The sequence below is a fragment of the Muntiacus reevesi genome, chromosome 3 (assembly GCF_963930625.1).
Source record: "Muntiacus reevesi chromosome 3, mMunRee1.1, whole genome shotgun sequence".
NCBI lineage: Eukaryota > Metazoa > Chordata > Mammalia > Artiodactyla > Cervidae > Muntiacus > Muntiacus reevesi.
In genome coordinates this window covers 30,348,899-30,373,797 of record NC_089251.1, presented here as the reverse complement: position 1 = coordinate 30,373,797, position 24,899 = coordinate 30,348,899, and the positions used below count along the sequence as shown (strand labels likewise).

The following is a 24,899-nucleotide window of genomic DNA, read 5'->3' as shown; positions in this document are numbered from 1 at the left end:
AGTCGGGACAGGCATAGTCGCGGAGATTAGAGTAGAGGCCTGGTCAGCTCATGCCCAATTTCGGGGACCTGCGCTAGCGCCAGGGCTTCTAAGTACCAGATGCAGTGTCGGCCACAACACAACCAGCCAGAAGCCTGCAGGCTCCGCGCACTGTCACAGGCCCGGACGCATGCACACGTCCCCTCTCACGCAGCGCGGGGCCTGCAGCCCGGGACCCCACTCCACTGCCGGTCCTCTCCCGCTACTCACCAGGGTGCAGACCCACTTCGCGAGGCCCGCTTCCGCCTTGCGGAGCTCTCTTCGGGCCTCGCCCCCTCCGGCCAACTTCCGCGGTTCACAGCCTCCCCGACCGGAACACTTCCCTTCTTAAGCCCAGGCCCCGCCCCTTCCGGTTCAGAGCCCGGAAGTGCCTTGGACTCTCGCCTTTCAACCTTCCGGCCTCTTTAAGTATCTCTGACCCATTTTGCTCTGGAGTCTTATTTGTAAGGGTAGGCTACGTCAGCACGTTTCGGCGTGAGACTGTGATATTCCGGCAAGTTAGAACAGCTTCCGGCGGGGTCTGGGTGTTGATATCCTGCATCTGATGCCTTGTTGCGCTCGAAAGTGAGCGAGCTCCCAGGCGTGCGGAGGAATTCAAGTGTTTGCTGCGGTAACTTCATCAGTCCGCCAAGATGGCGATGCAAGCGGCCAAGAGGGCGAACGTGAGTGTCGGGGACTTCTTCCGAGGAGGGGGAGCACTTGGCTGCTGGCGTGACCAGAGAGCATTCTTGGCCCTCCTTTGTCCCTTCGGCGGGAAGAATCAGAAGTTACCTCTCAGAGGGGAGATTCCATCCCGGCCCTGGCCTTAGGGATGTGTTCCTTGGGTCACATTTCCGTCACTGTTGCTTTAGAGTCTGTTATCCTAGTGTCGGTGGTAGTGTTAACAGACTAAGTTGCTTCACGTGTACCTGGAATCTGGCATCAGGATCTTCTTCTCGGCCTAAAAGTCAGTAGAGCAGTTGAACCTCCCATAAATCATTTACGCTTAACAGGCAGATGGAACCTGGAAGTAGTCTCAGATTATGGAGTTTTTGGATCCTTCATTAATGTTTTCAAAGATATTTTTTGAGCACCTTAGTATGTTCCAGACTTGAGAGAGGATCCAATAAGTCAGTCATATTTATTGAACACTTACTATGTGTCAGACACTAGTCTTAAGTACTGAAGATACAGAAATGAATAAATAAAAAAAAAAAGACCTGCTGCTTACATTGTAATATTAGGGAGTGGGGTGTTATGGAAACCTAAGAAAAATTGTCTGGAGAAAGAGAGTGGTCCGCTTTAAGTTGCTGAGAGGTATACTAAGGTGAAGACATAATTGAATATGGTGAGATGAAGATTTTTGGTAACTTCGATGATAATCATTTCAGTGGATAAACGTAGAATACGGTGGGATGAAAAAAAGGTAGAAATTGAGAAAATGGAGATGGAAATGAAAACACAAGTTTTCATGTAAATAGAAGTTGGATGACTGTTAACTTTTTTTAAAGATGTGTGATATAAGGTGTATTTGTATGCCAATGATGCAGGAGAAAGATGGGTTAAATTCAGTAGTTTGGGGTAGGTGAGGGGTTGTCATAGCAATGAGAGGGAAAGTGGATGAATGTGGATAAGTGAAGATTGAATATAGGGCACTTACCATTTGGTTAGATCTGTTTTCTCTAATAAGCAAGAGCCAGGGTTATCACCTGAGGTGAGCAGGGAAGAGAGGTTACAGTTCAACTCACATATCAGAGGGAGTGGTGATGGTAGGATTTGAGGAAAGAGGAGAAAATGTGATACAGTGTCTTGCAGAGTCAGAAAGCGGATTTACTAGAGACGTATGTTGTGATTGTCTGACAGTGTTTATTATCTACTTGAACTGAGCCTTAAATCTTAACGTCTAAAACTTGATTGTACTTGTTTACCATTTGTTGCCACTAATAACTTGAGGGCCGAGAATAAGTTATCTTGTTCTTCCATTTATACAACACTTTATTGTTAATGCCTGAAATAGATGCTGGTTTAATAGTTATTGTGCAGATTAATAATGTCCAGTATGTAATTAGTATGTTAACAAGGAGCACAAGAATGAAATCTGGACTGGAGATAACATATTTGGGAGCCATCAACTTAGTGTGGAAAGCATGTGTAGTTAAGAGACCAAAGGAATGTAGAGTTAAGGGGAGTATATGAAGAGTCAAGAAAAGAAGTCTAAAAAAAAAAGGAAGTCTAAAGATAAAACTCTTTGGAAAATCCTATTTTAATGGCCAAAGAAGACTGAGGACTACTAGCCAGAAAATTTGGAGGAATCCAAGGCAATAGTGTGTCAGGAATAGTCAAGACGGTGATAGTCAACAGTGTCAGAAGCCTCAGAAGAGCTGAGGAGAATTGAACATTGTAAGTGCAAGGTCTTAGTGCATAAAAACAATTTTCATCAGAGTGTTTGGGTAGAGCTAGATTGTGGTAGGTTAATGAATTGTCGTGAAGTAAATATGAGGCAGTGGGTATATACACTGCATCTTTTCAGATGCTTGCCTGAAAGAAAAAAAAAGGAGCAAGATGGGATAGTAAGTAGAGAGCTCTTTTTTCCCCCTTCATTCTGTAATCCTAATGTATATATATAACAAAGGTGCTCACTAAATATTTGAATGAATGAAGAGGGATCCAAAGTGTTTTATTTTGTGTGACAATTGAGAGTATATAAGCAACTGTTCACGTGAGGAATAAAGCCAATGGTGAGGAAAAGGCTGTAAATTTAAAGGAGAGAGGGGATCATTGAGAGAACACGTTTCTGAGGCCAGAGAAGGGTCATCAGTGGGAGTTTTATTATCCAGTAAACAGGAAACAGTTCCCTTGTTCTTTCCCACAAACGTCTGTAGAATTGAGGACTTTTAAATGAGGTTGGATATCTTTGTTTACCTGTAATGACTAAAAATCTGGATTTTGTAGTAGTAGTGAAGTCGTTCAGTCGTGTCCGACTCTTTGCGACCTCTTGGACTGTAGCCTACCGGGCTCCTTTGTCCATGGGATTTTCTAGGCAAGAATACTGGATTGGGTTGCCATTTCCTTGTCCAAGAGATCTTCCCAACCCAGGGATTGAACATGGGTCTCCCACATTGTAGGCAGACGCTTTACCATCTGAGCCACCAGGGAAGTCCTGGACTTTGTTAATTCCTACTAACAGCCCTCCCGATAACCAGCGCCCAGTTGCTTTTCCCAAGAGCATGCCATTTTCATTAATGTCAGATTACAGTTCTTATTCTTGGTGTATAAAAATTATGTATCTTTTTTTTTTTAGAATATATTATGAGACAATGTTTTCAAATGGTAGCACTCTTGCCTCTGATTATAATAATAACCCATTATCTTTCATTTTAGATTCGACTTCCACCAGAAGTAAATCGGATTTTATATATAAGAAATTTGCCTTACAAAATCACAGCTGAAGAAATGTATGATATATTTGGGAAATATGGACCTATTCGTCAAATCAGAGTGTGAGTCTTACTGAAACTTTTGAAATGTCATTTAGAGAAATGATTGTGTAATTTATAATCTCAGAATTAACAGCTGACAGAGGGCCTCACCAAGAGGCTAGAGACTAAGCGTAGAGACCCTCATGATCCAACTTAGTGAAAGCCAAGAATGGTAGCTGTGAAATTATAGAGAGCGTGAAGTGGTAATGAGTGGTTTGAAGGCAACAGATGGGAAGAAAAAGAACCAACATTTTTTATATACCTACTATTTGTAAAGAAGGATTCTACTGTGGTTACTCTTAATTTTCTCAACAGTCTTCACTGTCTCCTTTACTGACTCCACAATTTCTGAGTAAGTTGTGTAGAGAGATATAAAAGTAACAGAAAAATGATTTTTTTTTTCAACTACACCTTTCTGTTGAAGATTTAGAAGTATAGGGCAAAGTAATTATAAATCCACGTTTTAATTTAATCTAAAGATTGGGGCTTCAAATGGTATCTGTTGAACATCTGCTGTATGCCATTTGTCCACTAGTAGGTGCTTTTATTTGCATCACCGACACTACAACCCTGTGTGGAAGTGATAGGGTGTCTGTTTCACAGGTGAGGCTACTAAAGCTCAGAGAGTAAAAGTATCAATACTTTTCTAGTTTCACCCAGCTCTTTGGTGATAAAATCTTGTGATTCTAAATTGAATCTCTGCACAGTACCACAGCTGCTGTGGTACTAGTATATGTGAGCCAATTAACTAGGAGTCCATCTAAGAAGATTTCTAAAGGTTTTATTTTTCCATTGGAATTCTTCTATGACTTGAGAGTTCGTTCTTGGATTTTAGAACTCTGAGATCTTGAGGATTCTTCTTTTCAGTGATCACTGTTCCTCCAAAAAGTAAATGAGGAGCTAGAAATGTACCATCATTGGTACTCAAAACAGAGATGAAAATGAAGTGTTATAGACCAACTGTCCTTTTAAGGAACTCTTTTTTTTTCCATATTTGATTAAAGTTTTGGGCCCTTTCTGCAGAATACACACAACATTTCACATGTGATTTCAGTGGGTACATGAGCTCTAGGTTAAGAACTCCTGTTTAAAGCATTCAAGAATGGTATACAGAAGATCCCTTGACGGGGTTCAGGAGACAAGATTCTGCTTCAGGATGAGTCATGTGTCTCTAGACAAGTTGCCTGGCTTTTTCCTCACATAGAAGATAATCTGAGTGGACAGTGCCTTTCAGCTTTTAACATGAAGGCAGTATGATAACCTAGGTTCAAATACTAACTGGGTGCTTGCTAGTCATATGAAACAGCAAAACAGTTAACCTTCTGGAGCTTTATCTATGATATAAAATCTTTCTAGAAGAGTTTCCCAGAGGATCAAATTAGATAGTTCACACTTTGAGTATTTCCTTCCCAGTGTGCGTCAGCCACCCCCTCTGTGCTCCCATAGCTTCTCCTCTTAGTTGTGTCATGGTTTTGCTGTTGACTGTGTGCTCACTCGTGGCTCCTGCCAGCCTTTGGACTCCTCCAGGGCAGATAACCATATATTCTTTTCACTTATGTTGACAACTCTTGTTGTGCCTGACACATGTTAAGCACACGGTGCCTGTAAGTAAATGAATAATATACAAAGTGGCAGTGTATTTATGAAGGTATAACAAAATTTATTGATAGTACACAATTAAGAGATTAGTGGAGTTAAGTCAAGATGAAGATTGCAGAGTAGCTCAAGACCTTAGAACTTTCAGTCTGCTGTCTGGGAGGGATTTCCACCCAGCTCATCTCATTTCTGGCTCCCCATTCTTCAGGTCTCAGCTTCAATGCCAGAGTGGTTTTCCTAAACCACCCTAGCTAAAGTAACCCCTATCTTCCCATTAATCTGTCATTAACTGCAACTGTTTTGTATTTATTTACATAATATCTTTCTCCTGCATGAAAAGAGCCCCTTGAAGGAAGGGATGATGCTCATCTTTTTCACTATTGGATTTCCAGCACCTGTCATGTAGAAAGAACGCTATGTATATTTGTTGAGTAAATTCGTAAAAGTCTGGTGTGCTGGGAGGGGGGATCGGGATGGGGAATACGTGTAACTCTATGGCTGATTCATATCAATGTATGACAAAAACCCACTGGGGGGAAAAAAAAAAGTCTGGTGTGCAAGAACTGGGGTCTGAGTTACAGATGGAGGAACAGATGTTCCCGTCCTATAGCTCTGGTCCTGCTCTGTGGCACCCAGCGGTAGGGCGAGGGGCCTTCTCAGCTTGCCCAGAGCCAAGGAGTTTTCTGGGACAGTGGGCTTTCAGTGCCCAGACCTGGACAGTCTTGGGCGAACCCGGCTGGTTTGTCAGCTTACCTTGCATGTAGTAGACTCTCGGTGCTTTGAACTCTTTAAAGCTCTTTCATACTTGTTGCATCTTTTGTTTATTAAAACCATGTGTGAGGTAGGATGTCACTATTTGACACGTGAAACAGCTGAAGCTCAGAGAGGTTGTTCCATGAGTAGATCTCCTTATTTTTACTTTAAGCTTTTACCATTGATCAAGAAAATAATGTTGCAGGGATTCCCTGGTGGTCCAGTGGTTAAGATCCAAGCTCTTACTGCCGAGGGCCCAGGTTCAGTCCCTGGTCAGGGACCTAAAATCCCATAAGTTGTGTAGTGTGGCCAAAGACAGAAAATACTGTTGATTCAGCACCTAACATATATTAATAGTAGATATTAATTTTTATATATTTTTTAATTAAAATTAAAAGTATATATTTTTAATTAAAATTACAATGTAGATTTCAAGATACTAGGTTGATAATTAGGGGCTGGGGCACTTGAGATGGAGCATCTTTAAAATGGGTTTAGTGCCTGTTGCGCTTCTACTTCCTAAGAAGATGTAAGAGGAAAAAGAGAGACGCTCTTGTTTTATTAGCTTCCTGGAAAAAAGATGTGTATGAGAACTGATAGGAGAAAGTAGATATCCATCCTTCAGATGCTTATTAGGACTTATTGTATGCATAGCACTGTAGGAGTAAAATAAAAAAAACATATTTGCCCTTTTGGAACTTAAATTATTACTTTTTTTTAAAATGGTTTTATTCCAAAATAAAAATTAAGTGGACTTTTGGGGAAAATCTTTGGGACAGTGTTTTTTTCCTTTGGGTATTCCCCAATATTTCAAGAATAAGCATTCTTGAAAATGATTAAAAGTCAAAAGTTGTTACTTTCAGTAAGTAAAGAGCATAATAAAATTCTTCATCAGGCCCATGCAGTCTGACAAAGTGAGAGTGTTCTATGGTCCTGGTACCCTCCAACCCCCTCAGCGCCCTACACCTCTCCCTTTTACAGGAAGCACAAGCTCTGATCAGGGCCCAAAACTGTAGTCTCATCCTAGATCAAATCTAGGCAGGTGCCTCCCCTTCCCATGGGCCCACTGCCTTCCCTTGACCCTGTGCAGTCACTGTGGCAGTTGATAAACCTTATTCTGCAGTTGCATTGGGTGGCTGGAACTCAGATGGAGGCAAGGGGATATCCATCTTTAGCTTACCAGAGCATAAGCTGAATGGGACTTCTGCCAGCTGTCCCCACTCATAAGCACATGGCCATCTGCCACCTGCAGTTTGTTGCTCCTCACACTTCCCTGGCTCCTCCCCTACCTGAAGCTGGTGTGAGGAGGTGGCAGCCCTATAGCTTCCCTACACAAGAAGCAGCTCCATATCCATGAGCTTCCATGTTCAGCCATCTGCCAGCATTCTTCTCTGACTCACAGGTACCCCACCAACAACCACACTTCAAACCCAATCCCTCCAGAAACCCAGCCCTTTTCCCTGGCTACAGAAGGCTGTGTAATGCATAAAAGTGCAGATATTACTAAAAGTGAATGTCTGAAGGATAGCTGTTGACTCTGTTGTTTTAAAAGGGCAATGAATCTTCTAAGGAAAATAGAAGAGACTACATTAGCTCTCTCTTTACATCGGAGGACACCCTGTCCTAGTCATAAAAGATGGTAGTTGACTGTTTTTAATTTTGCCATCTTCTTGGTAGGGTTTCCTTCCAACCCCACTCCTGCCACAGACACAAAATTTATTTTTATGGGTTTTATAAGCTTTAGTAAAATACTACTCAGAAACGTTCCCTACATTGATGGAGACTGTCTTGTGTTTAAGAATTGGAACTAAAATTATAGTGAGGGAGAAAATCAAAACCTTTGGAAACAAGGGACTAGTGTGGTAAATAACCAAAACGTGTTGTTTCTGTTGCATAAATGCACAGTAAGAAAAGCTGCATCCTAGACATCATTGGTAATAACAGCTATCACTCCTAAGGTACTATACTTACCAGTGTAAGACTAAAAATTGATTCTTAGTATGAGAAGTAGGAAAGTGAACATGAGGGGACTGCTCTTCTCAGTAGGGTAGTGAACATGAAGACTGAATGTTTCAAGCTTGTTCTTTGCTGCTCTTGTCTTAGTAACCATATTAGTATTCTTGGTATAGTAAGTTTCATCTGAGATATGGTACTTAAAAACAAAAGTTACCTAATTCAAGAAATTAAAGGCTTATTCAGCATACCTGTCCATAATATCTATTTCCCCTAAAGGTTTTCAGGTAAATGTGTATTTTAATTAAGTCCAATTCACCTTTGTAGGGGGAACACACCTGAAACTAGAGGAACAGCTTATGTGGTCTATGAAGACATCTTTGATGCCAAGAACGCCTGTGATCACCTGTCAGGATTCAATGTTTGTAACAGATACCTTGTGGTTTTGTACTATAATGCCAACAGGGTAAGTACAGGCACGGGCCTCATCACTTGGGAACCCGTGTAAGAGTTAGTGGAGGGTTGTACCATTAGGGGAGATGCTCTCCAGAGTTCTTCTCTAGCTAGTGCTATTGGTAAAATTCATTTGACTGTAGGTTGGTAACTGTTAACTTTGGTCCTTACCACACTTTCAGGCATTTCAGAAGATGGACACAAAGAAGAAGGAAGAACAGTTGAAGCTTCTTAAGGAGAAATATGGCATCAACACAGATCCACCAAAGTAAATGTCTTCTGCATTTTCACTTTGGACTAAAACCCATGAATGACTACCACTTTTTTTTTTCCTTTAAACACTGAATATTGTGATTTCTTTTTTTTTTTTTTTTTTAATATTGTGATTTCTTATTTGAGATTGACCCAGTTTCAAGACCCACTTGAAACTGATATATGTTAGGATATATTATGTTAATAAACTTGTAGCTTTTGGTAAAACATGTCAGTGTTTTCTCTTAAAATTTCTCCTATATTATACCAGAAAAAAAAGATAATAAAACAGCAGTTGAACCATATCAAGAATTATTCAGTAGTAGATGGTCCTAGAGACTAAGCTTCTTGAGAATGGAGACCTTTTGATATTCTCAATACTACCAGTGACCAGTCCAGTGCTTAGCCATCAGGGGAACTTATTAAGAGTATTGTTACTTATTGAATGTCTATTAATAATGAAATCTACATACTAACTAGTGAAGGTAGGTATCTCCCTTTTGCAGATAAGGAAACCAAAGTTTATCATGTTGAGTGAATGAATAAAATGTTTTTTGACATCAACTAGTTATTAACCACATGAGTACATTTGAATGATACTTGGTTTACAGTTAGTGAAATGCCTTTGTCAGTATTGGTACCCTTGTCCTTAGATTCTAGTTTATTCTAGAAATGGTCATTCAGATGATAACACATTGTTAGAAATGGGAGAGCAAGCTGCCAGGGTGGTGGTATTTGTTGTTACATGTCTAAGATGTATTTATGTATTCTTTCCCTTTAGTTAATAAGTGTTTGTGTATGTTTTGGACCTTAGCTCATAGTATATCTTTGCCATAAATAAAATACTTAATGCTTAGTCTTATAATCACAAACTCCCATGGCATGGAAATAGTATGTTTATTACCACATTCATCATAGCTCAGCAGCTTGGAGGAGATAGCTATAATTTTCTTTTTATAGTTTAGGCATGGGCCAAATGGAGAAACATGGACTAATTGTTTTGTATATAACTATAAAGCAAAATCAATTTGAAAGATACAAGCATTGAATCATTTAAATGGACAAAGCCTCTTCTACTTTTAAATGCATTTAGCTTTGAAATCTATCATTACTGCAAGAAAATAGACTATTTTGTACTTTTTGTACTGTCTTCTCAAAGCCTACTATTGAAAATCAAGAAATAATTGTCTTATTTATTAACTCTGTCTGAGTGCTTTTTGAAAGCACTGTTAAAGAGTAGAAAAGAGTCCTTTCTAAGAAGGGCAGGCAGATGACAAAGGAGCCACAGCTGTAATTTTCTTGTGAATGCTTTTATGAGTTCCTTATTTTTGTAATGCTCAGTGTGCTCTTAGGTATTTATAAATATAAAAAGAATTTTCTAAAAGACTTTTGTAAGGGGAAAACAAATTAGACCTACTTACAGTGTGGTTTGTCTACAGACTGACTTGCCCCTAATATAAGTTGTTTTAAATTAGTAACAAGGGGGAATTCCTGACAGTTATAACTGGTCTATCATTTGGATTATATATCTGTTAGTTGAATTCCATGACCTAAAGTTAAGAGTTTCTAAAAAATGCCCTCTAATTGGAAATTTTTAGCCAGTTGCAGTTACAAGAACATTAGTTCAGTGGACACATCCTGAGCCCCTGTTCTGTTCTCTGTGTACTGAAATGCTGAGGACATAGTTACAGCCAGTCCTCTGCACCAGGCGTTGAAGGCGCAGTTTCTCAAAATGCTTTTAAGAGTATAAGGAATCGGGATTTCCCTGACAGTCCAGTGGTTAATACTTCACCTTCCAAGGCAGGGGATATGGGTTCGATTTCTTGTCTGAGAGCTAAGATCCCACATGCTTTGTGACCAAAAAAAACCAGAACATAAAACAGAAGCAATACTGTAACAAAGACTTTAAAAATGGTCCGTATTAAAAAATCTTAATAAATCCAGGGGGACATCGAAGCCACCTGGGAGCTTAAAAAAAAAGGGAATGATTGCGTTCATGTGCATGTATGTACACACACACATGTGCCAGAGCTGCTTTGCATCCATGTAGGTTACATTTCAAGTTTCCAAGAAAGATTTTGTATGAATAGAGAATTCATTGAAAGTGTGAAAGTAACTGATATGACATATATTTCATCATCATCTTCTTGCTTAACAACTTTTGGTGGCTCTCACAGGATGATGCCCAAACCCCTGTCATTGCATCACAATTTTCTGTGTTATCTTTTAAGAGTGTCAGTAAAGCAGGGCCTGTGAAGCCTAGCGCCCTACCCTCTCCATGTGCTAGCCAGTAGGTATTTGCTTTTATTCCCCACTCCTGTTAGTGTCTCCTGTTACCACCTCGGCTGTGAGTACTCTAGGCTGAGATCATTTACTTGACCCCATAATGGGCACCTGAAATGGTACTTGGTGCTATTTTTAGTTATCTTATTGGTGTCACAGCAGAAAACATGATGATAATCTTTTATACAGGCTGACTTCTGAGGAATTCTCATAGGCCTTTTGTATCATTGAGGAAAGCGAGGAACCAAGACATTCTGAAGGAAACACCCCAGAAAGGAGTGAGTGTAGCACCTGCTGACTGGTCTGGTCCCACCGTAGAGGTGAGCATAGGGACTGGTGACTGAGAGCAAAGCAGCCCCCTTCTCATTTCATTTTCTCCATCTTAAAGCACTGCTTCTTCATTAGCTCATCAGTCTTCAGCAGAGGAATACAGCCAGGACTTCTTGGAGACGAAAGGGATCGATAAAATAGCCAACATGTTGTGTCATACACATACATGATACATTTTGTGATGTGTTATCAACGAGTCTATGAAGGAAACTTAACAGCACTTGCCCCTCCCTCAGTCTTGAAACAATTCTAAGACATCACTGACAGAAGAACCCTGACGATGGCCAAGAGCTTTTCTCACTCAGGCCAACTAAAAGAAAAATCTAGCTACATTGCCATGGGCTCTCCTGACATACAGAACCCATATCAATCAGCAGGCTGGTTTTAAAACCTAACTGGAAGTTCTGGTAAGTTACAGTAAAGGCAGATGAAAATATTAATAAGAAGCATAGATAGAAACAAGTTCAGAATCATATATTATTCTCAGAAGTAATGCTCCAGTATAAAGTTAGAGCAACTCTAGATGAAAATAAGTACATACTTATTATCACAAGTAATGTCCCAATGTGAGTTAGTGTATGGCTTTGAAGCGTAGCCCATCATCATTTCTTTAGATGCACAAAGCACTTTTCCAAGAAGGGAGCTCATCTCGTTAAGTCTAAACGTAGATTTCATGATCATCACCTGAAGTGCTCAAATCCAGCATTTGATGACTAAGCTATGGGGTTTGGACAAAATGTATTTCTTTAGTTACAGTTACTCAGAAGAGAATTCTGAGCCTGTGAGGTGAGTGGCAAGCAATAACCTACCTTGTAAGGCTGCTTAGTGGAGAAGGAAATGGCAACCCACTCCAGTATTCTTGCCTGGAGAATCCCAGGGACAGAGGAGCCTGGTGGGCTGCTGTCTATGGGGTCGCACACAGTCGGACACGACTGAAGCAACTTAACAAGCAGCAGCAGGGCTGCTTAGAGGGTTGGTGGCAGTTTTTATTTTAAAATTAGAAAAAAAAATAAGAATAGAACAAGGCCCATTAAGTACAATAGGTACCTCAGAGCGGTATGTATGCTACATGAACTTTTGAAAGTTCACTTCATGCCACTTGACTTTTAGGAAAGACCTACATGAATGCCTGTTTTCACTACCCAAAAGAAATCCAGAGAGGATTTTTGCTTTTATGATGAAAGGAGAAAAGCAAAAATAGCATTCAGAGTGGTTAAGAGGCAGCATGAACCCTGAGCAGTGACTGACACCACCCAGCTCCTTCCCCAAGAATTACATAGCATCTCGGCAGCAAGCCATCATAGCTTTGAACTGTGTCTGTGAGCATCTGTGCTCTTATCTTGATGTATTTTGTGCATCCATTAGCAAGATGTGCCCTAGTGTAACTGCTTCTTCGCTTCACACCATTTCAGCTTACAAAAGGTTTCATAGGCATGCTGTACTTTCTACTTTTGGATAGTGGGGAAACCTGTACTATATAATATCACTCTCCTGGCTACTTCTCTTTTCCATTCTTTTCCGCAAGGGCAACTGACTTATGTGGTCCTTAAAACACTTCCTTTAACGACTGTGGTCCTTAAAATACTTCCTGTAAGGACCACATACATCAGACCTAAGAGATTCGATCCCTGGGTCGAGAAGATCCCTTGGAGGAAATGGCACCCCACTCCAATATTCTGGCCAGGAGAATCCCATGGACAGAAGAACCTGGCAGACTCTCAGTCCATGATGTCACAAAAAGTCAGACACAACTGAGTGTCTGAGTACACTTAAAGCACTTCCTACCTTCAGTAAGGATGGACAGGCATTTGTCAAGCACAGAGCCTTTATTTTACATACCGTTTCCAAAGAGGACATTGTTTAAGTCAGCAGAACTTCCAAGAGAGAAAGTGACAGCAAAGGTAACTGGCTCAAGTCCCTCTGTGTACAGCACGTACATTTCATGTCTGAGCACCTTGTGTGTCTGGCTTAAGTAAAAGTAAGGCAGTGTAGATTGTGCGAACAAGAAATCTGTTCTGTGATCAGGAATGGCTACTACATGCATCACGCAAAATGCACAACCTGAAACATTTCAATCTGCAACCGAAGTTTCCTCAAGCAAAGATTAGCGTGAACAGTGACGGAACACAGACAGAGCAACTTGGGCAGAGAGAATGGATAATGCCATGGGGCAGTGAGGTTAGCGCACTGATCAAGAGCCCCAAGCAGGAGGAGCCGTCCCAGTGGCCGAGCAGGCTAGGAGGGTGAAGCAGCAGCCATCTCCAGCCACCTTCAGTTCCTTCCTGCCTTCACTCTAGGTTGAGCAGCTCCACGTCAAAGATGAGGGTGGCATTGGGAGGGATGACACCGGGGTGGCCTGTGGCTCCATATGCCACATCGGGAGTGCAGGTCAGCTTCGCCCTCTGCCCCAAGCTCATCTAGCAGGGATGGGGGCAGATGGGGAGAGGAGAAAGAGGACCCAGCTTGATTTAAAAGAAAAAAGTAAGGTAACTATGTCATTTTCCCAAACCATCCTCATGGTAACCCTGAAGATCTGAGATGAATTTTATACAGGGCACACTGAAGTGATGCTAAGAATTGTAACCAAGGCAGATTGCACCCCAGACTAGCAGAGACGTGACTATAGACGGTAACTTCAACACTGTAGTCTCAAATTCATTGATCCAGCAAACAATGCTGGTTATTCAATTAGAGTGCACCTCAACACTTCAATCTGTTTATAATTTTTCCTTCTTCTTTCAAAGAAGCCTAAAGAGGATGCGTAAAGACCATATGTGCATGTATATACTCATGTAGGTGCTAGGACGAATTCATTAGATTAAGAGAAGGCACAGCAAGGAACATCACATGACTTCATAAAGGAAGGAAGAAGAGCCTGAACCAGGGCTCATCACAGCAGTCCTCAAGGATCTGTCTGGCATTAGTGGGACAACTGGTGAAATTTGAATAATCAATTTTTAAATTTTGAATAACTGACTCAAAAATTTGAACAGATTGGCTAATAGCATTGTATCAATGTTAATGTCCTGGTTTTGTTCATTGGTACTATGGTTATGTAAAACATTAACGTTTAGGGAAGCTGGGTAAAGAGTATATGAGAACTCTACTCATGTATAATATTTTTGCGAGTCTGAAATTGGCGCTTTTTTTTTTTTTAAGTTAAAAAGAACCCTAAACACAGTAGCCTACCCCACCTCTTCTGCTGCTTCAGTTCTGAACGGCTAGTAGCTCACAGGCTTGCTCAGAATTAGAGGGATATGCTTGGGAAGACAGCACCAAGTGACGGGCAACAAAAGGGGTGGGGACACAAAGCCAGGACTGAAACTAGGTGGCATTGCCAAGCCCTGGCAGTGGAGTCAAAGCAGTGGTAGTCTGTGATGGGGGAGGGTGGAGGGCAGCGTGCAGAGCCCAGACCCCCAGCTGCTCAAACCCCCCTCAACATGGATCCTCATCTTACCTGGGCTGCGCCCTCTTCAAAACCCTTGATGACTTCCTGTTTGCCAATTCTGAACTTGAAAGGCTTGTTTCTGTCTCTGGATGAATCGAATTTCTTGCCATTTTGAAGCATTCCTATGAAAACAAGGATAGGGTGGAAAAGAGCTGTGGTCATGAAATAACTCCCATTTCAGGTTCAACATGTCTAGTATAGAATTCCTATTCTGTACAAATCTGCTGTCTTCCAGTCCTCCCCACCCATCCCATTGACTAAGCAAGAAACCTGGATACTTCCACATCCTGCCTTCACCAAATGGTACATATCTTTGAAGTCCAGCTATTTTCTCTACTTTTATTACCACCACCCTGTGGTCTCATCAAGCCACTATCACACCTCACCTGTGGACAGGAACCGACTCTAATTAGTCTTGTTGCTTTGCTTTTATTCCTCCATTCCCTTCTCCACACTCCACCCAGAATGGTTTAAAACACACACACACGCACGCACATGCGAGGCCTGTGCAAGTGCCTAACCCTATTATTCCCTTGCTTCTGTAACTTCCCTGAGGCAGAATCCGAATGTCTACACTGTATCCAGGCACTTTAAGATCTAGCTATTGCCTGCCTGACAACTTCTCTCTGTCCTCCCCTTCTCCCCTTCCCTTCCCTATGGAGGACAGACCTTTCTCAAGTACTTCTGCACATTACAACTTTTTTTATGCACCTTCCTTAGCCTGATGGTCTGTTTTCCCAGGCATTTCAGTTTCAGGATGAGTCTTCACCTGATATTCTCAAGGTTCCCTCACTACGCAAAACCCAAAAGTCGTATCAGCCTTGATTGCAGTGAACAGTGTAAAGTGACCCAGCCAGTCAGGGGCAACCTTCACACCTCATACAAAAGGACCATGTGAACTCAGGACACCCTCAGTCTTTTCTTAGCAGACTGAAGCATCCCTCAGCCTCCAACTGCAGATATCTTGTCATTCCTGATGTATATACATGTGTTGTCTCAGTCCAGCTGCCTAAGAAGCAAGAGCTACTTTTCTGTTTTCTGTTCTTACTGGTGTTTCTAGCTCAAATATTAGACATTCTGCAAAGGATGCTATTTCACAACTTCTTCTCATGGCCCCTGGACCACAACAGAAGGCAATCTGGGACCAGAGAAAGATCTAGCTTGTAAGTTCAGAGACTAGATTCTGACTTCACTCTGGCACTAACTCACTGTGTGAACTTAGGCAGACCACTTTCTCTCTGATCTCAGATTTACCTTGTTTCACATGAGAGGTCTAGTGTCTAAGCATCTGTGATTCCACATCCTAATTCCTACAATATAAATGTATACAAGAGACATTCTTATTTACCTATTTTCTGGGCAGAATAAATTGGGCTCTTTCCCTGGGTACTAAATCAGGCAAAGAAGAAAACCCTATTGCTACACAGAGACACACACAGATGGATACTTCTGTATCAAATATACCAGATCAAATACAAACTCAAGCATACACACAGGTTGCTAAGATATTCAGAGATGCGCATGCATGCTCACATACATTTATGCACATGCACTCAGAAGAAAACCCTGATGGCCAAACAGATGCTAAGAAAATATTTAGATACATAGATATAATACAGTCACGCAGACACACACAAACCTGTATAGTACACATATGGATATGCACATACACACACTCATACATTCACACCCTCCATTTAAAGACTGATTTTCTCATTCCTCATACTCTTCAGGTTTCTATGACTTAAACCACTTCAGACCATAAACTTTTATCTACTGCAGCAGGTTTAGTCAAAATCATGCAGTCCAGAAACCACAGACATATGGTGACTGGATTTAACAAGGGTGCCACTGAAATGTAATGGACAAAGGGTGATTTTTTAATTAATGTTGCTGATTGACATATGAGGGAAAATGAATGGTCAAAGTGAACCCCTAATTCACCCACACATAAAAATCAATTCCAGATGAATCACAGGCCTAAATATGAAAGATAAAATAATAAAGCTTCTATGACACAATAAATAGAAGAAGAGCTAGAGTTTCATCACCTAGGATAGACAAAGATTTCTGAACACAAAATTACTAACTGCAAAAGAAAAGATTCATATGTAGAACTTCATTAAAATTAAGAATTCTGTTCAAAGTGGGACTTCTCTAGTGGTCCAGTGACTGAGACTCTGTGCTTCCAATGTAGGGAGCCTGGGTTTAAACCCAGGTCAGGAAACTAGGATCCAGATCCTGCATGCCACAACTAAAGGATCTCATGTGCTGCAATGAAGACCCAGCACAGCCAAATAAATAAATCTATATATTTTTTAAAAGATCCTGCATGCTGCAACAAAGATAGAGGGTCTCACATGCTGCAATTAAGACCCACTGCAGCCAATAAATAAATAAAAATTTAAAAAAAGAAATCTGCTCAAAGGATGCCAATAAAGGAGTAAAGAAAAACAGATGGTTTGGAAAAGGAAATGTTTGGAATAGGTATAGCCAACAAAGGACTCAAATCCAGAATACAAAGGAATTCCTACAGATCAGTAAGGTAAAGACAGACAACCTAATTTTTTCTTAAGTGGACAAAATTTAGGTGAACTACAGAAGACATCCAAATGACCAGGAGGCACATGAAAGGGTACTCAATTTCCTTAACCATCAGGCCTGTGCAAATCAAAACCACAAGGAGATACTCTGGGAGCCCACCAGAGAGGGCCAAAACCAAAACAAAAACCTGACGATACCAAGCGGTGATGAGGATACCGGAGAACTGGAATGCTCAAACATGGCTGGTGGCAGTGGAAACTGGCACAGCTACTTTGGAAAGCTATGCGGTAGGATCTGCTACCTCTGAGCAGGTGTAACCCTGTGCCCAAGCAATTCCACTTCTATGTATAGCCAACCAGGTTGTCTACATATATGCACCAGAAGACATCTAGAAGACTCTTCAAAGCAACACATAATGTCTAAAAACTAACAATCCAAATGTTCATCAACTGTAGAAAGGATAAATTGCAATATACTCATACAATTCCTGTACAGGAATAAAAAAGAGCAAACTCCTGGATAAATCTCATGCACATAAAAAATGAAATAAGAGACCTAATGAGTGAAACAACCCCAAAACAAAAGAGTACATACTCTATGAGATGAAACCCAATCCATAGGGACAGAAAGTTAGAATGCTAGTTACCTTTAGGGAGATGTAATGACTGGCAGGGTGGGCGGGGGCTGGGGGGAGTGGGTCCCAGGTGGTACCAGTGGTAAAGAACCCCCCTGCCAATGCAGGAGACACAGGAGACGTAACAGACGCGGGTTTGAACCCTGGGTTGGGAAGATACCCTGGAGGAGGGCCTGGCAACCCACACCAGTATTCTTGCCTGGAGAATCCCATGGACAGAGGTGTCTAGTGGGCTACAGTCCATACAGTCGCAAAGAGTCCGACACGACTGAAGCAACTTAGCATGCACGAGCGAATGACTGGGAGGAGGCATACAGGACAGACCAGGAGGTGCTGGAAAGGTCTGTTGATCTGGGGGGTGGTTACGTAAGTGTGATCACTTTTGAAAAATTTCATCAAGCTGTACATCTTAAGAGTTATGTTCTCAGGTGTACTTTCATATAATAAAGTTTACCAAAAAGTCCCAGACTGGGTTTGATGAGACAGTCCCTCCCCAGAACAGAGCCGCCCACATCTAATGTTAGTATTTAATACACATTGCCTCCTGTCTGCATGTATTGTGAAAAGTCTTTACAAAAGGATGTTGTGGTTTCGGTAACTTGATAAGTACCGATATGTCTACAACATGTAGAACAGATAAATCAATTACACAGGTCAGAGGCCCCAGAAGGCGCATGGTAATTAGGACACATCACCGGGAGATGAACCACAGCTCCAGCCCACTGACGTCAGCCACTGGCAACATAGCTGTTGAGAAATACCCACACTGTTTGCCTAGAATTAAACTGGCACTTCACACTGGCCCAGAGAAGTGCTAAAAACGGCCCCCATCTGACTCTGTCCTAGGAATTAAACTGGCCTTGCTGTCTGCGAAGTGGCTGTCACCAAGTTTGCCACATTGGGAAGGTCACAAGGCAGAGCACCCCCCCTGCACCCCCCTTGGAACAAACATCTGCTCAGCGATCTTCAGCCAGCAGTCCTCAGGAACTCCAACTAGAATGTTCCTCAGTCCACCTGGCCTTCCAATCCAGATCAGGCATGAGGGCTCAGCAGAGATGTGAGCCCTCCTCCGCTCCCACAGCACCACAGGCACTGCCCTCCCCAATGCCCACAGCCCTGGTGAAGGCAGGGGTCCTCTTGTTTCATGCTTGTGTCCTCACTGATCAGCACAACCTCTCGTACACAGTAAGTGTTCAGTAAGAGTAGACTGAATAGTCTATTTCCCAAAAAAGAAAGGGGATTCTGAGAAAGCTGAGACTTCACTTCTTTCATAACACTGTAGGATGAAAAGGAAGTCTGAAGCAGGGTCAGGGCTCTGAGAGCTATAAGAGGAATTTCCAAGTATCACACAGAACCAGGGGGACCAGGGCTCCATCCTACCTACAACAGATGGAAGGGAAGTAGAGATGGCTGGCTCTGTCAGAGGCTGGTACCACGGTGGCGCTTGCTGGTAGAAGAGGGGAGGAATTAACCTTGCCGTGCCCTTTCTCATTCCCTCAAGGCTGAGTGGGGGAGATGGGGATAGCTGGTCAGAGGAAGACTTGGCTGCCCTGGGCTTTGGGCCTGATCCAGGGGAGCAGATACCTCTGGAGAGGTATCAGAGTAGAGACCTGCCTGCAGAGGGGCAGGTTTGGATGAGAGCGTAGGGGGCGAAGCCTACCTGTGTAGTGCACCACACACGTCTGGCCCTTCTTGGGGAATGTCCTTCCTGTAAGGAGACACAGAGATCCAGGAATGAACAGCAAATTGGGAAAAGTCACCAGGGACATTTCAGGTGTGACTTGTGACCAAGAGCTCTGACCCACATTCCCCTCCATACCACAGAGAAGCCCATGGCTCCAGTTCTGGTTCTGTGCTTTGCATGAGCCATTGGCTTTGTATGAGCCACTTCACTTCTCTGGCCTTGATCTGAACTTTATTTCCTTGGGTTCCACAACTTCGCTCTCTTCTGGTTGTTTCCCTTTCTTTGATTGCTCTTTTTACTTTCCTCCATCCATTCCACAAACCTGACAGCCTACTATCTGGCAGGCCTGGACTAGATTCCAGAGACACAGAGCAATCTATGAACTCACAATGAGGTTAGGGAAATAGATGAATAAATAATAGATTATAATGCAGGGTGACGACTGCACAAGGATGACTTTCACTGTTTACAGTGAAAGTCACTCAGTCATGTCCGACTCTTTGCGACCGCATGGACTATACAGTCCTTGGAATTCTCCAGGCAAGGATACTGGAGTGGGTAGCCTTTCCATTCTCCAGCGGATCTTCCCGACCCAGGAATTGAACTGGGGTCTCCTGCGTTGGAGGCGGATTCTTTACCAGCTGAGCTATCAGGGAAGCCTGATGATTCTGAATAAACAGAATCATTCACAAATATTTATTGAATACCTGCTTTGTAAGGCCTGATCTCAGGACACACCAGTGAGTTACACAGACCAGATAAGATTGCTACTCTTTTGGAATTTACATTCTAATGGAGGGAGACAAACAATACTCAAATAAATAAGACAACATAGATTGTGATAAGTTCTCTAAAGAAAATAAACACAATGATGAATTGAAGAGAGATACAGTGGGACAGGTCATTTCAGAATGGCTGGTCCAGGACAGCCTCTCAGAGGAGATGACATTTTAACTGAGACTTGAAGGATGAGGAGCACACTGGGAATAGCACTTCGGGAAGAAGAAGCAGGCAGTGCATAAACTGTGAAGCAGGAAAGGATCAATGCATTTACAGAATGAAAGGAGCCTACATGACTGGAAAGACGGGAAGGAGGTGGAGACAAGTGAGAAAGAGTCAGATCATACAGGACCTTGCAGTGCTGGATTTAATTCTGCAAATTCTTTAAGTGCAGCAAGAAGGCATGGGAGGGCTTTAAGCAAGAGAATGACATAATCTGAATTAAGATTTTATAAGATCACTCTGGCTGCTCTGTGTAGGATGGACAGTTAGGCGCCTGTTGCAATAATCCAGACAGAAAATCAATGATGGCTTGAATTAAAGTGGTTGACAGCAGAGAAGAGAGTAAAATAGATGGGAGATATATTTTGGAATTGGAGCTGACATGGCATGCTAATGGCATGGAGAAGGGGATCCAGGATGAGGGAGAAGCATGATGTTAGGGTTTTAGGGTGGGTGACTGGAAGGCTGGAGGAGCTGATTCCTGAGATGGGGAGGACTGATGAGGCACAGATTTGTGCAGGTGGCAATCTTGAGATACCTATTAAGACATACGAGCTTGTACTGCAAGTAGGCAGATGGAGAGTCTGCACTGGAGCTATAAATTTGGGTGGGATCTAAAGGCCATGGGACTGGATAACAAAGCCTTGGGAGGGTAAACAGCTGAGCCAACATGTAGATGAGGCCCCAGGGAGGGAGCAACTAACTAGTGTCAGGGAAAGTATCAGAAAGGAGATAATGGTTAAACTGGGTCTTAAAAGATGAGTAACTTGCCAGAGGAAGTAAGGGAGATAACTTGGGAAGAGTGAACCACATGTTCAAAGGCTTTGAGTCATGCAGTAATGGGAGCCTGTCTGGTTTCCTGCTGTAACCTTAAGGTCCAGCACACAGTATACGCTCAATAAATATTTGCTGAATGGCTGGTGTGTTTAACAAATTGCAGACAGTTCGATAAAGCTGGAGAGAAGTTGGTGGTAGGGGTAGGGACTGCTAGTGAGAGATGAGGGTCCAGTGTGGAAGGTAACAGAAGGCTGTTTCTGTCTGCCTGGAGAAAAAGGAAGATTCCTTAAAGCATTTTATGCCCAGAGAGGGTCATGATCAGATATGCATTTTAAAGAGTGCTCAGGCTGTGGTGGAGAAAACCGTGGGGGTGAGGTGGGAGGCCAGACGGAAGGCCAGGAGGTGAGACTGGAGGTGGGAAGACCAGTTTAGAGACTGTGGAAATCCAGGTGAGAGATGACGGTGGCTGGAACTAGGGCAGAGGCTGAGGAGATGGAGTCTTCAAGATACTCAGCAGGAGAAGTAGGCAGGATTTGTTGTAGGCTCGACCAAGACAGACATCCTCAGCACAGCAGGATCATTATTGAAATATTAATTGGTGCATTCTCCCACTCTGGGTTACCGCATGATAGCTGGCCCTTCTGTGCTTCCTTGACTTGGGGGTTTAGACTGAAGTAAAAGCAGAAGCCCAAAGTTCCTCTGTGCTAAGTCACTTCAGTCATGTCTGACACTTTGCCACCCTATGAACTGTGGCCTGTCCATGGGATTCTCCAGGCAAGAATACTGGAGTGGGTTGCCATTTCCTCCTCCAGAGTATCTTCCTAACCCAGAGGTTGAACCCAGTTCTATTATGTCTCCTTGCATTGACAGGTGGATTCTTTACCACTAGTGCCACTAGGAAAGTTCCTCCAGGCTTTCCCTAAAATTCTGATCCACTTCAAGAGAAAATGTCCCTTGTCTCTAACCAGGGAGGGAGGATAAGGAGAGAAAACTCTAAAGGCTTCTTTGAGCCAGGAAAGGGAGAAGAGGCCTGGTGGCCCCTGGCAGAACCCTAAGGCAGTGCCCTGGGTGGCAGAGGGGAGGAGGTAAAAAGACCTCAGGGAGAAGCTTCCTGGGACCCAGTACAGAGGTTCCCAGCATAGAAAAAGAAGCCTGTATCTCTGGAGTGATCCAAGGTCCTGGCTGGGACTCCTAGGGACCACTGCTTTTAAATAAAGAGGGTGGCCAGAAGCCAAGAGTCCCTCCAATTTCCTGGGAGTGGGGGAGTGTTAACACTGCCTGACATGCAGTTTGTCTGTCAAATCCTGCAGAAATGTGGGCTCCAGTCTGAATTAAGGCTGGTTTAAGAAATGGAAAAAGCTACTCCTGGCACATCCAAACTCAATTACACAAGGGTGATGCCTGGGATGCCAGGCTTGGAAAAGTGAGGGGTGCCAACCCAAGGCAGGAAGCAAGGGAACACAGAGGAGCGCCTGGGCGTGGGGAAGACCAGGAGCAGGAGTTCTGTTTTGGACTCGCTGACTTTGAGGAATCCGTGGGACTACCAGGTAGAGGCTGAGCAGCGGCTGGATAAACGGACCACCGTGAACTCAAATCCGAGGCCTGGGCTGGACGCTTAAGTTTGGGGGGCCACCGGTTTCAGCCGCTCATGAAAGCCGTGGGAGTGGACAGGCTGGCCGGAGAGGCTGAGTGGGGCAGGGAGCATAAAACAAGATGCAGAGACAGTGGAGGAAGCGCTCCGCCTTTTCCAGGCTGGCTCGGTCCCTACAGCGTCTCACCGCCCAAATCGCGGGGGGTCGCCCGATCAGAGGCCCGAAAGCGGGCGCGTTAGAAGGGGGCTGCCCCGAGCAGAAGAGATCCCAAAACATCTCTTTTCCCCGTTTCCAGAGCTCACCCAGCAGGGCAGGGAAAGCGGAGCTGTAACCCGGCCCTAGGAAATCAGCAGCAGCGGATAACCGAGCGTTTCCAGCCGCAGCAGCGCCAGTCAGAGGCGCCCGGGGCGGTGGCGGGCCGCAGACCCCAGCCTCCCAGCCGCCGCCTTCGTTCCTCTAGGTGAGCAAGCGCGGATGGGGATGGCTAAGGATGTCTGCTAGAACCCCCAACAATCCCATCTCTGGTCATCTCCCGCCGCCCCCATCCTAGGCCCGCTCCCCCTGTTCAGCACTCCTCCCGCGCCACCTCTGAATCGGACCCCCCCAGCCGGGCTCCGCCCCGAGACCCCTCCTCCTCCCCCGGCCCCTCCACCCGGTACCGTCTCCGGGGGAGATGGTCTCGATCTCCACGCCCATCGCGGTCCCACTGGCCCCGCCTCCGAGGGTCCCCGCTGCTGCCCCGACCCCTGCTCGGCTCCGGCCCTGGCCCGCTGGCGCTCCGGCTCGCCTCCCCGCCGCCACTGCAGAGTCGGAGGAGGTGCGGCTGGAGTCGGGACCTGCGCAGGGAGGGGCCACCGGGAACGGGGCGGCGGGGCGGAGCGGCGCGGAAAGGTGGGGTCGACCGGGGCGGGGCCCGGGGGGAAGCGACCCTGAAGCGACTGCTCCAGTGCTTGACCAGGCTAAAGATCATTAACCCGCTGATTGGGGAAGATGTTGAGGAAGGCATGCAGACACTAGTGCATCTACCCATCCATCTGTCCCTTCCTCCCTCCCTCCCTCCATTCATCAATCTGTCAACACATATTTATGTAGCAACTACTATAGTCAAAGCTATAGTTTTTCCAGTAGTCTGTATGAATGCGAGAGTTGGACCATACAAAAGGTTGAGCCTCGAATAATTAATGCTTAACTGTGGTGCTGGAGAAGGCTCTTGAGAGTCCCTTAGACTGCAAGGAGATCAAACCACTCAATCCTAAAGGAAATCAACCCTGAATATTCCTGTATAGTCCTTGGAATTCTCTAGGCCACAGTACTGGAATGGGAAGCCTTTCCCTTCTCTAGGGGATCTTCCCAACCCAGGGATCGAACCCAGGTCTCCCGCATTGCAGGCGGATTCTTTACCAGCTGGGAAAGATTGAAGGCAGGAGGAAAAGGGGACGACAGAGGACGTTGGGGTTGGATGGCATCACCGACAGAATGGATATGAGTTTGAGCAAGCTCCGGGAGATGGTGAAGGACAGGGAAGCCTGGAGTGCTGCAGTCCATGGGGTTGCAAAGCATGGGACACCAATGAGCAACTGAACAACAGCTCTGTGTTAAGTTGGGGGTGGGGGGGTGGGGGAAGCAGTCAACTTGGTCTCACAGGTAGGTGGAGAGGGCCAGCAACTAAACCAACGCTTTAATTAACTGCCGTTCACTGCCGTAGAGTTCAGAACGTCATGGAAGCACCAAAGAAGTACCTACCCCAGCTAGGTTGTTGGAATCTGAGGGGGCAAGTTGCCGGGGTGGTGGAAGGGGCGGGTGGAAAATAAACCAGTAATTACTGACTCTCCCCCACCCACCTACACCCCTATACTCCATCCTGCATAGGTCTTAGGTAGGCACAGGTAGCCTCCCGCCTTTCAAGGCAGAGAACTGCACCCTGGGGATACCAACTGAATTAAGACAGAATCGTTGTCCTGGAGGAATCCACTCTGTGATGAGGACACGAACAGTTACCGCCTGGATTAACTTAAGTTGAGGGATGAATGAATGAATGATTTCTACCAGACCCTTCACCTCCTTCCAAAGGAGACCCAGGAATCTAGAAACGTATTTTTTG

At 44.1% G+C, this 24,899-nt stretch overlaps 2 protein-coding genes across 4 annotated transcripts; one reads left to right on the top strand and one right to left on the bottom strand.

The window, feature by feature from the left end:
- Nucleotides 1–425: 425 nt before the first annotated feature.
- Nucleotides 426–8,732, top strand: SF3B6 (splicing factor 3b subunit 6). The gene is made up of 4 exons (XM_065928657.1): nt 426–701; nt 3,400–3,518; nt 8,127–8,265; nt 8,435–8,732. The coding sequence occupies exons 1-4, from the start codon at nt 672–674 to the stop codon at nt 8,522–8,524; spliced, it is 378 nt and encodes a 125-aa protein (XP_065784729.1). The 5' UTR covers nt 426–671; the 3' UTR covers nt 8,525–8,732.
- A 4,192-nt stretch (nt 8,733–12,924) lies between these two features.
- On the bottom strand, nt 12,925–23,610 carry FKBP1B (FKBP prolyl isomerase 1B). 3 transcript variants are annotated; one of them, XM_065927202.1, is made up of 4 exons: nt 23,458–23,610; nt 19,404–19,451; nt 14,575–14,687; nt 12,925–13,534 (listed from the first exon to the last, which is right to left on the bottom strand). In XM_065927202.1, the coding sequence occupies exons 1-4, from the start codon at nt 23,492–23,494 to the stop codon at nt 13,406–13,408; spliced, it is 327 nt and encodes a 108-aa protein (XP_065783274.1). In that variant the 5' UTR covers nt 23,495–23,610; the 3' UTR covers nt 12,925–13,405. The 3 variants fall into 3 exon arrangements, with proteins under 3 accessions (XP_065783274.1, XP_065783275.1, XP_065783276.1); XM_065927204.1 differs by having other exon boundaries at nt 13,392–13,579; XM_065927203.1 differs by lacking the exon at nt 19,404–19,451.
- Nucleotides 23,611–24,899: the final 1,289 nt, after the last annotated feature.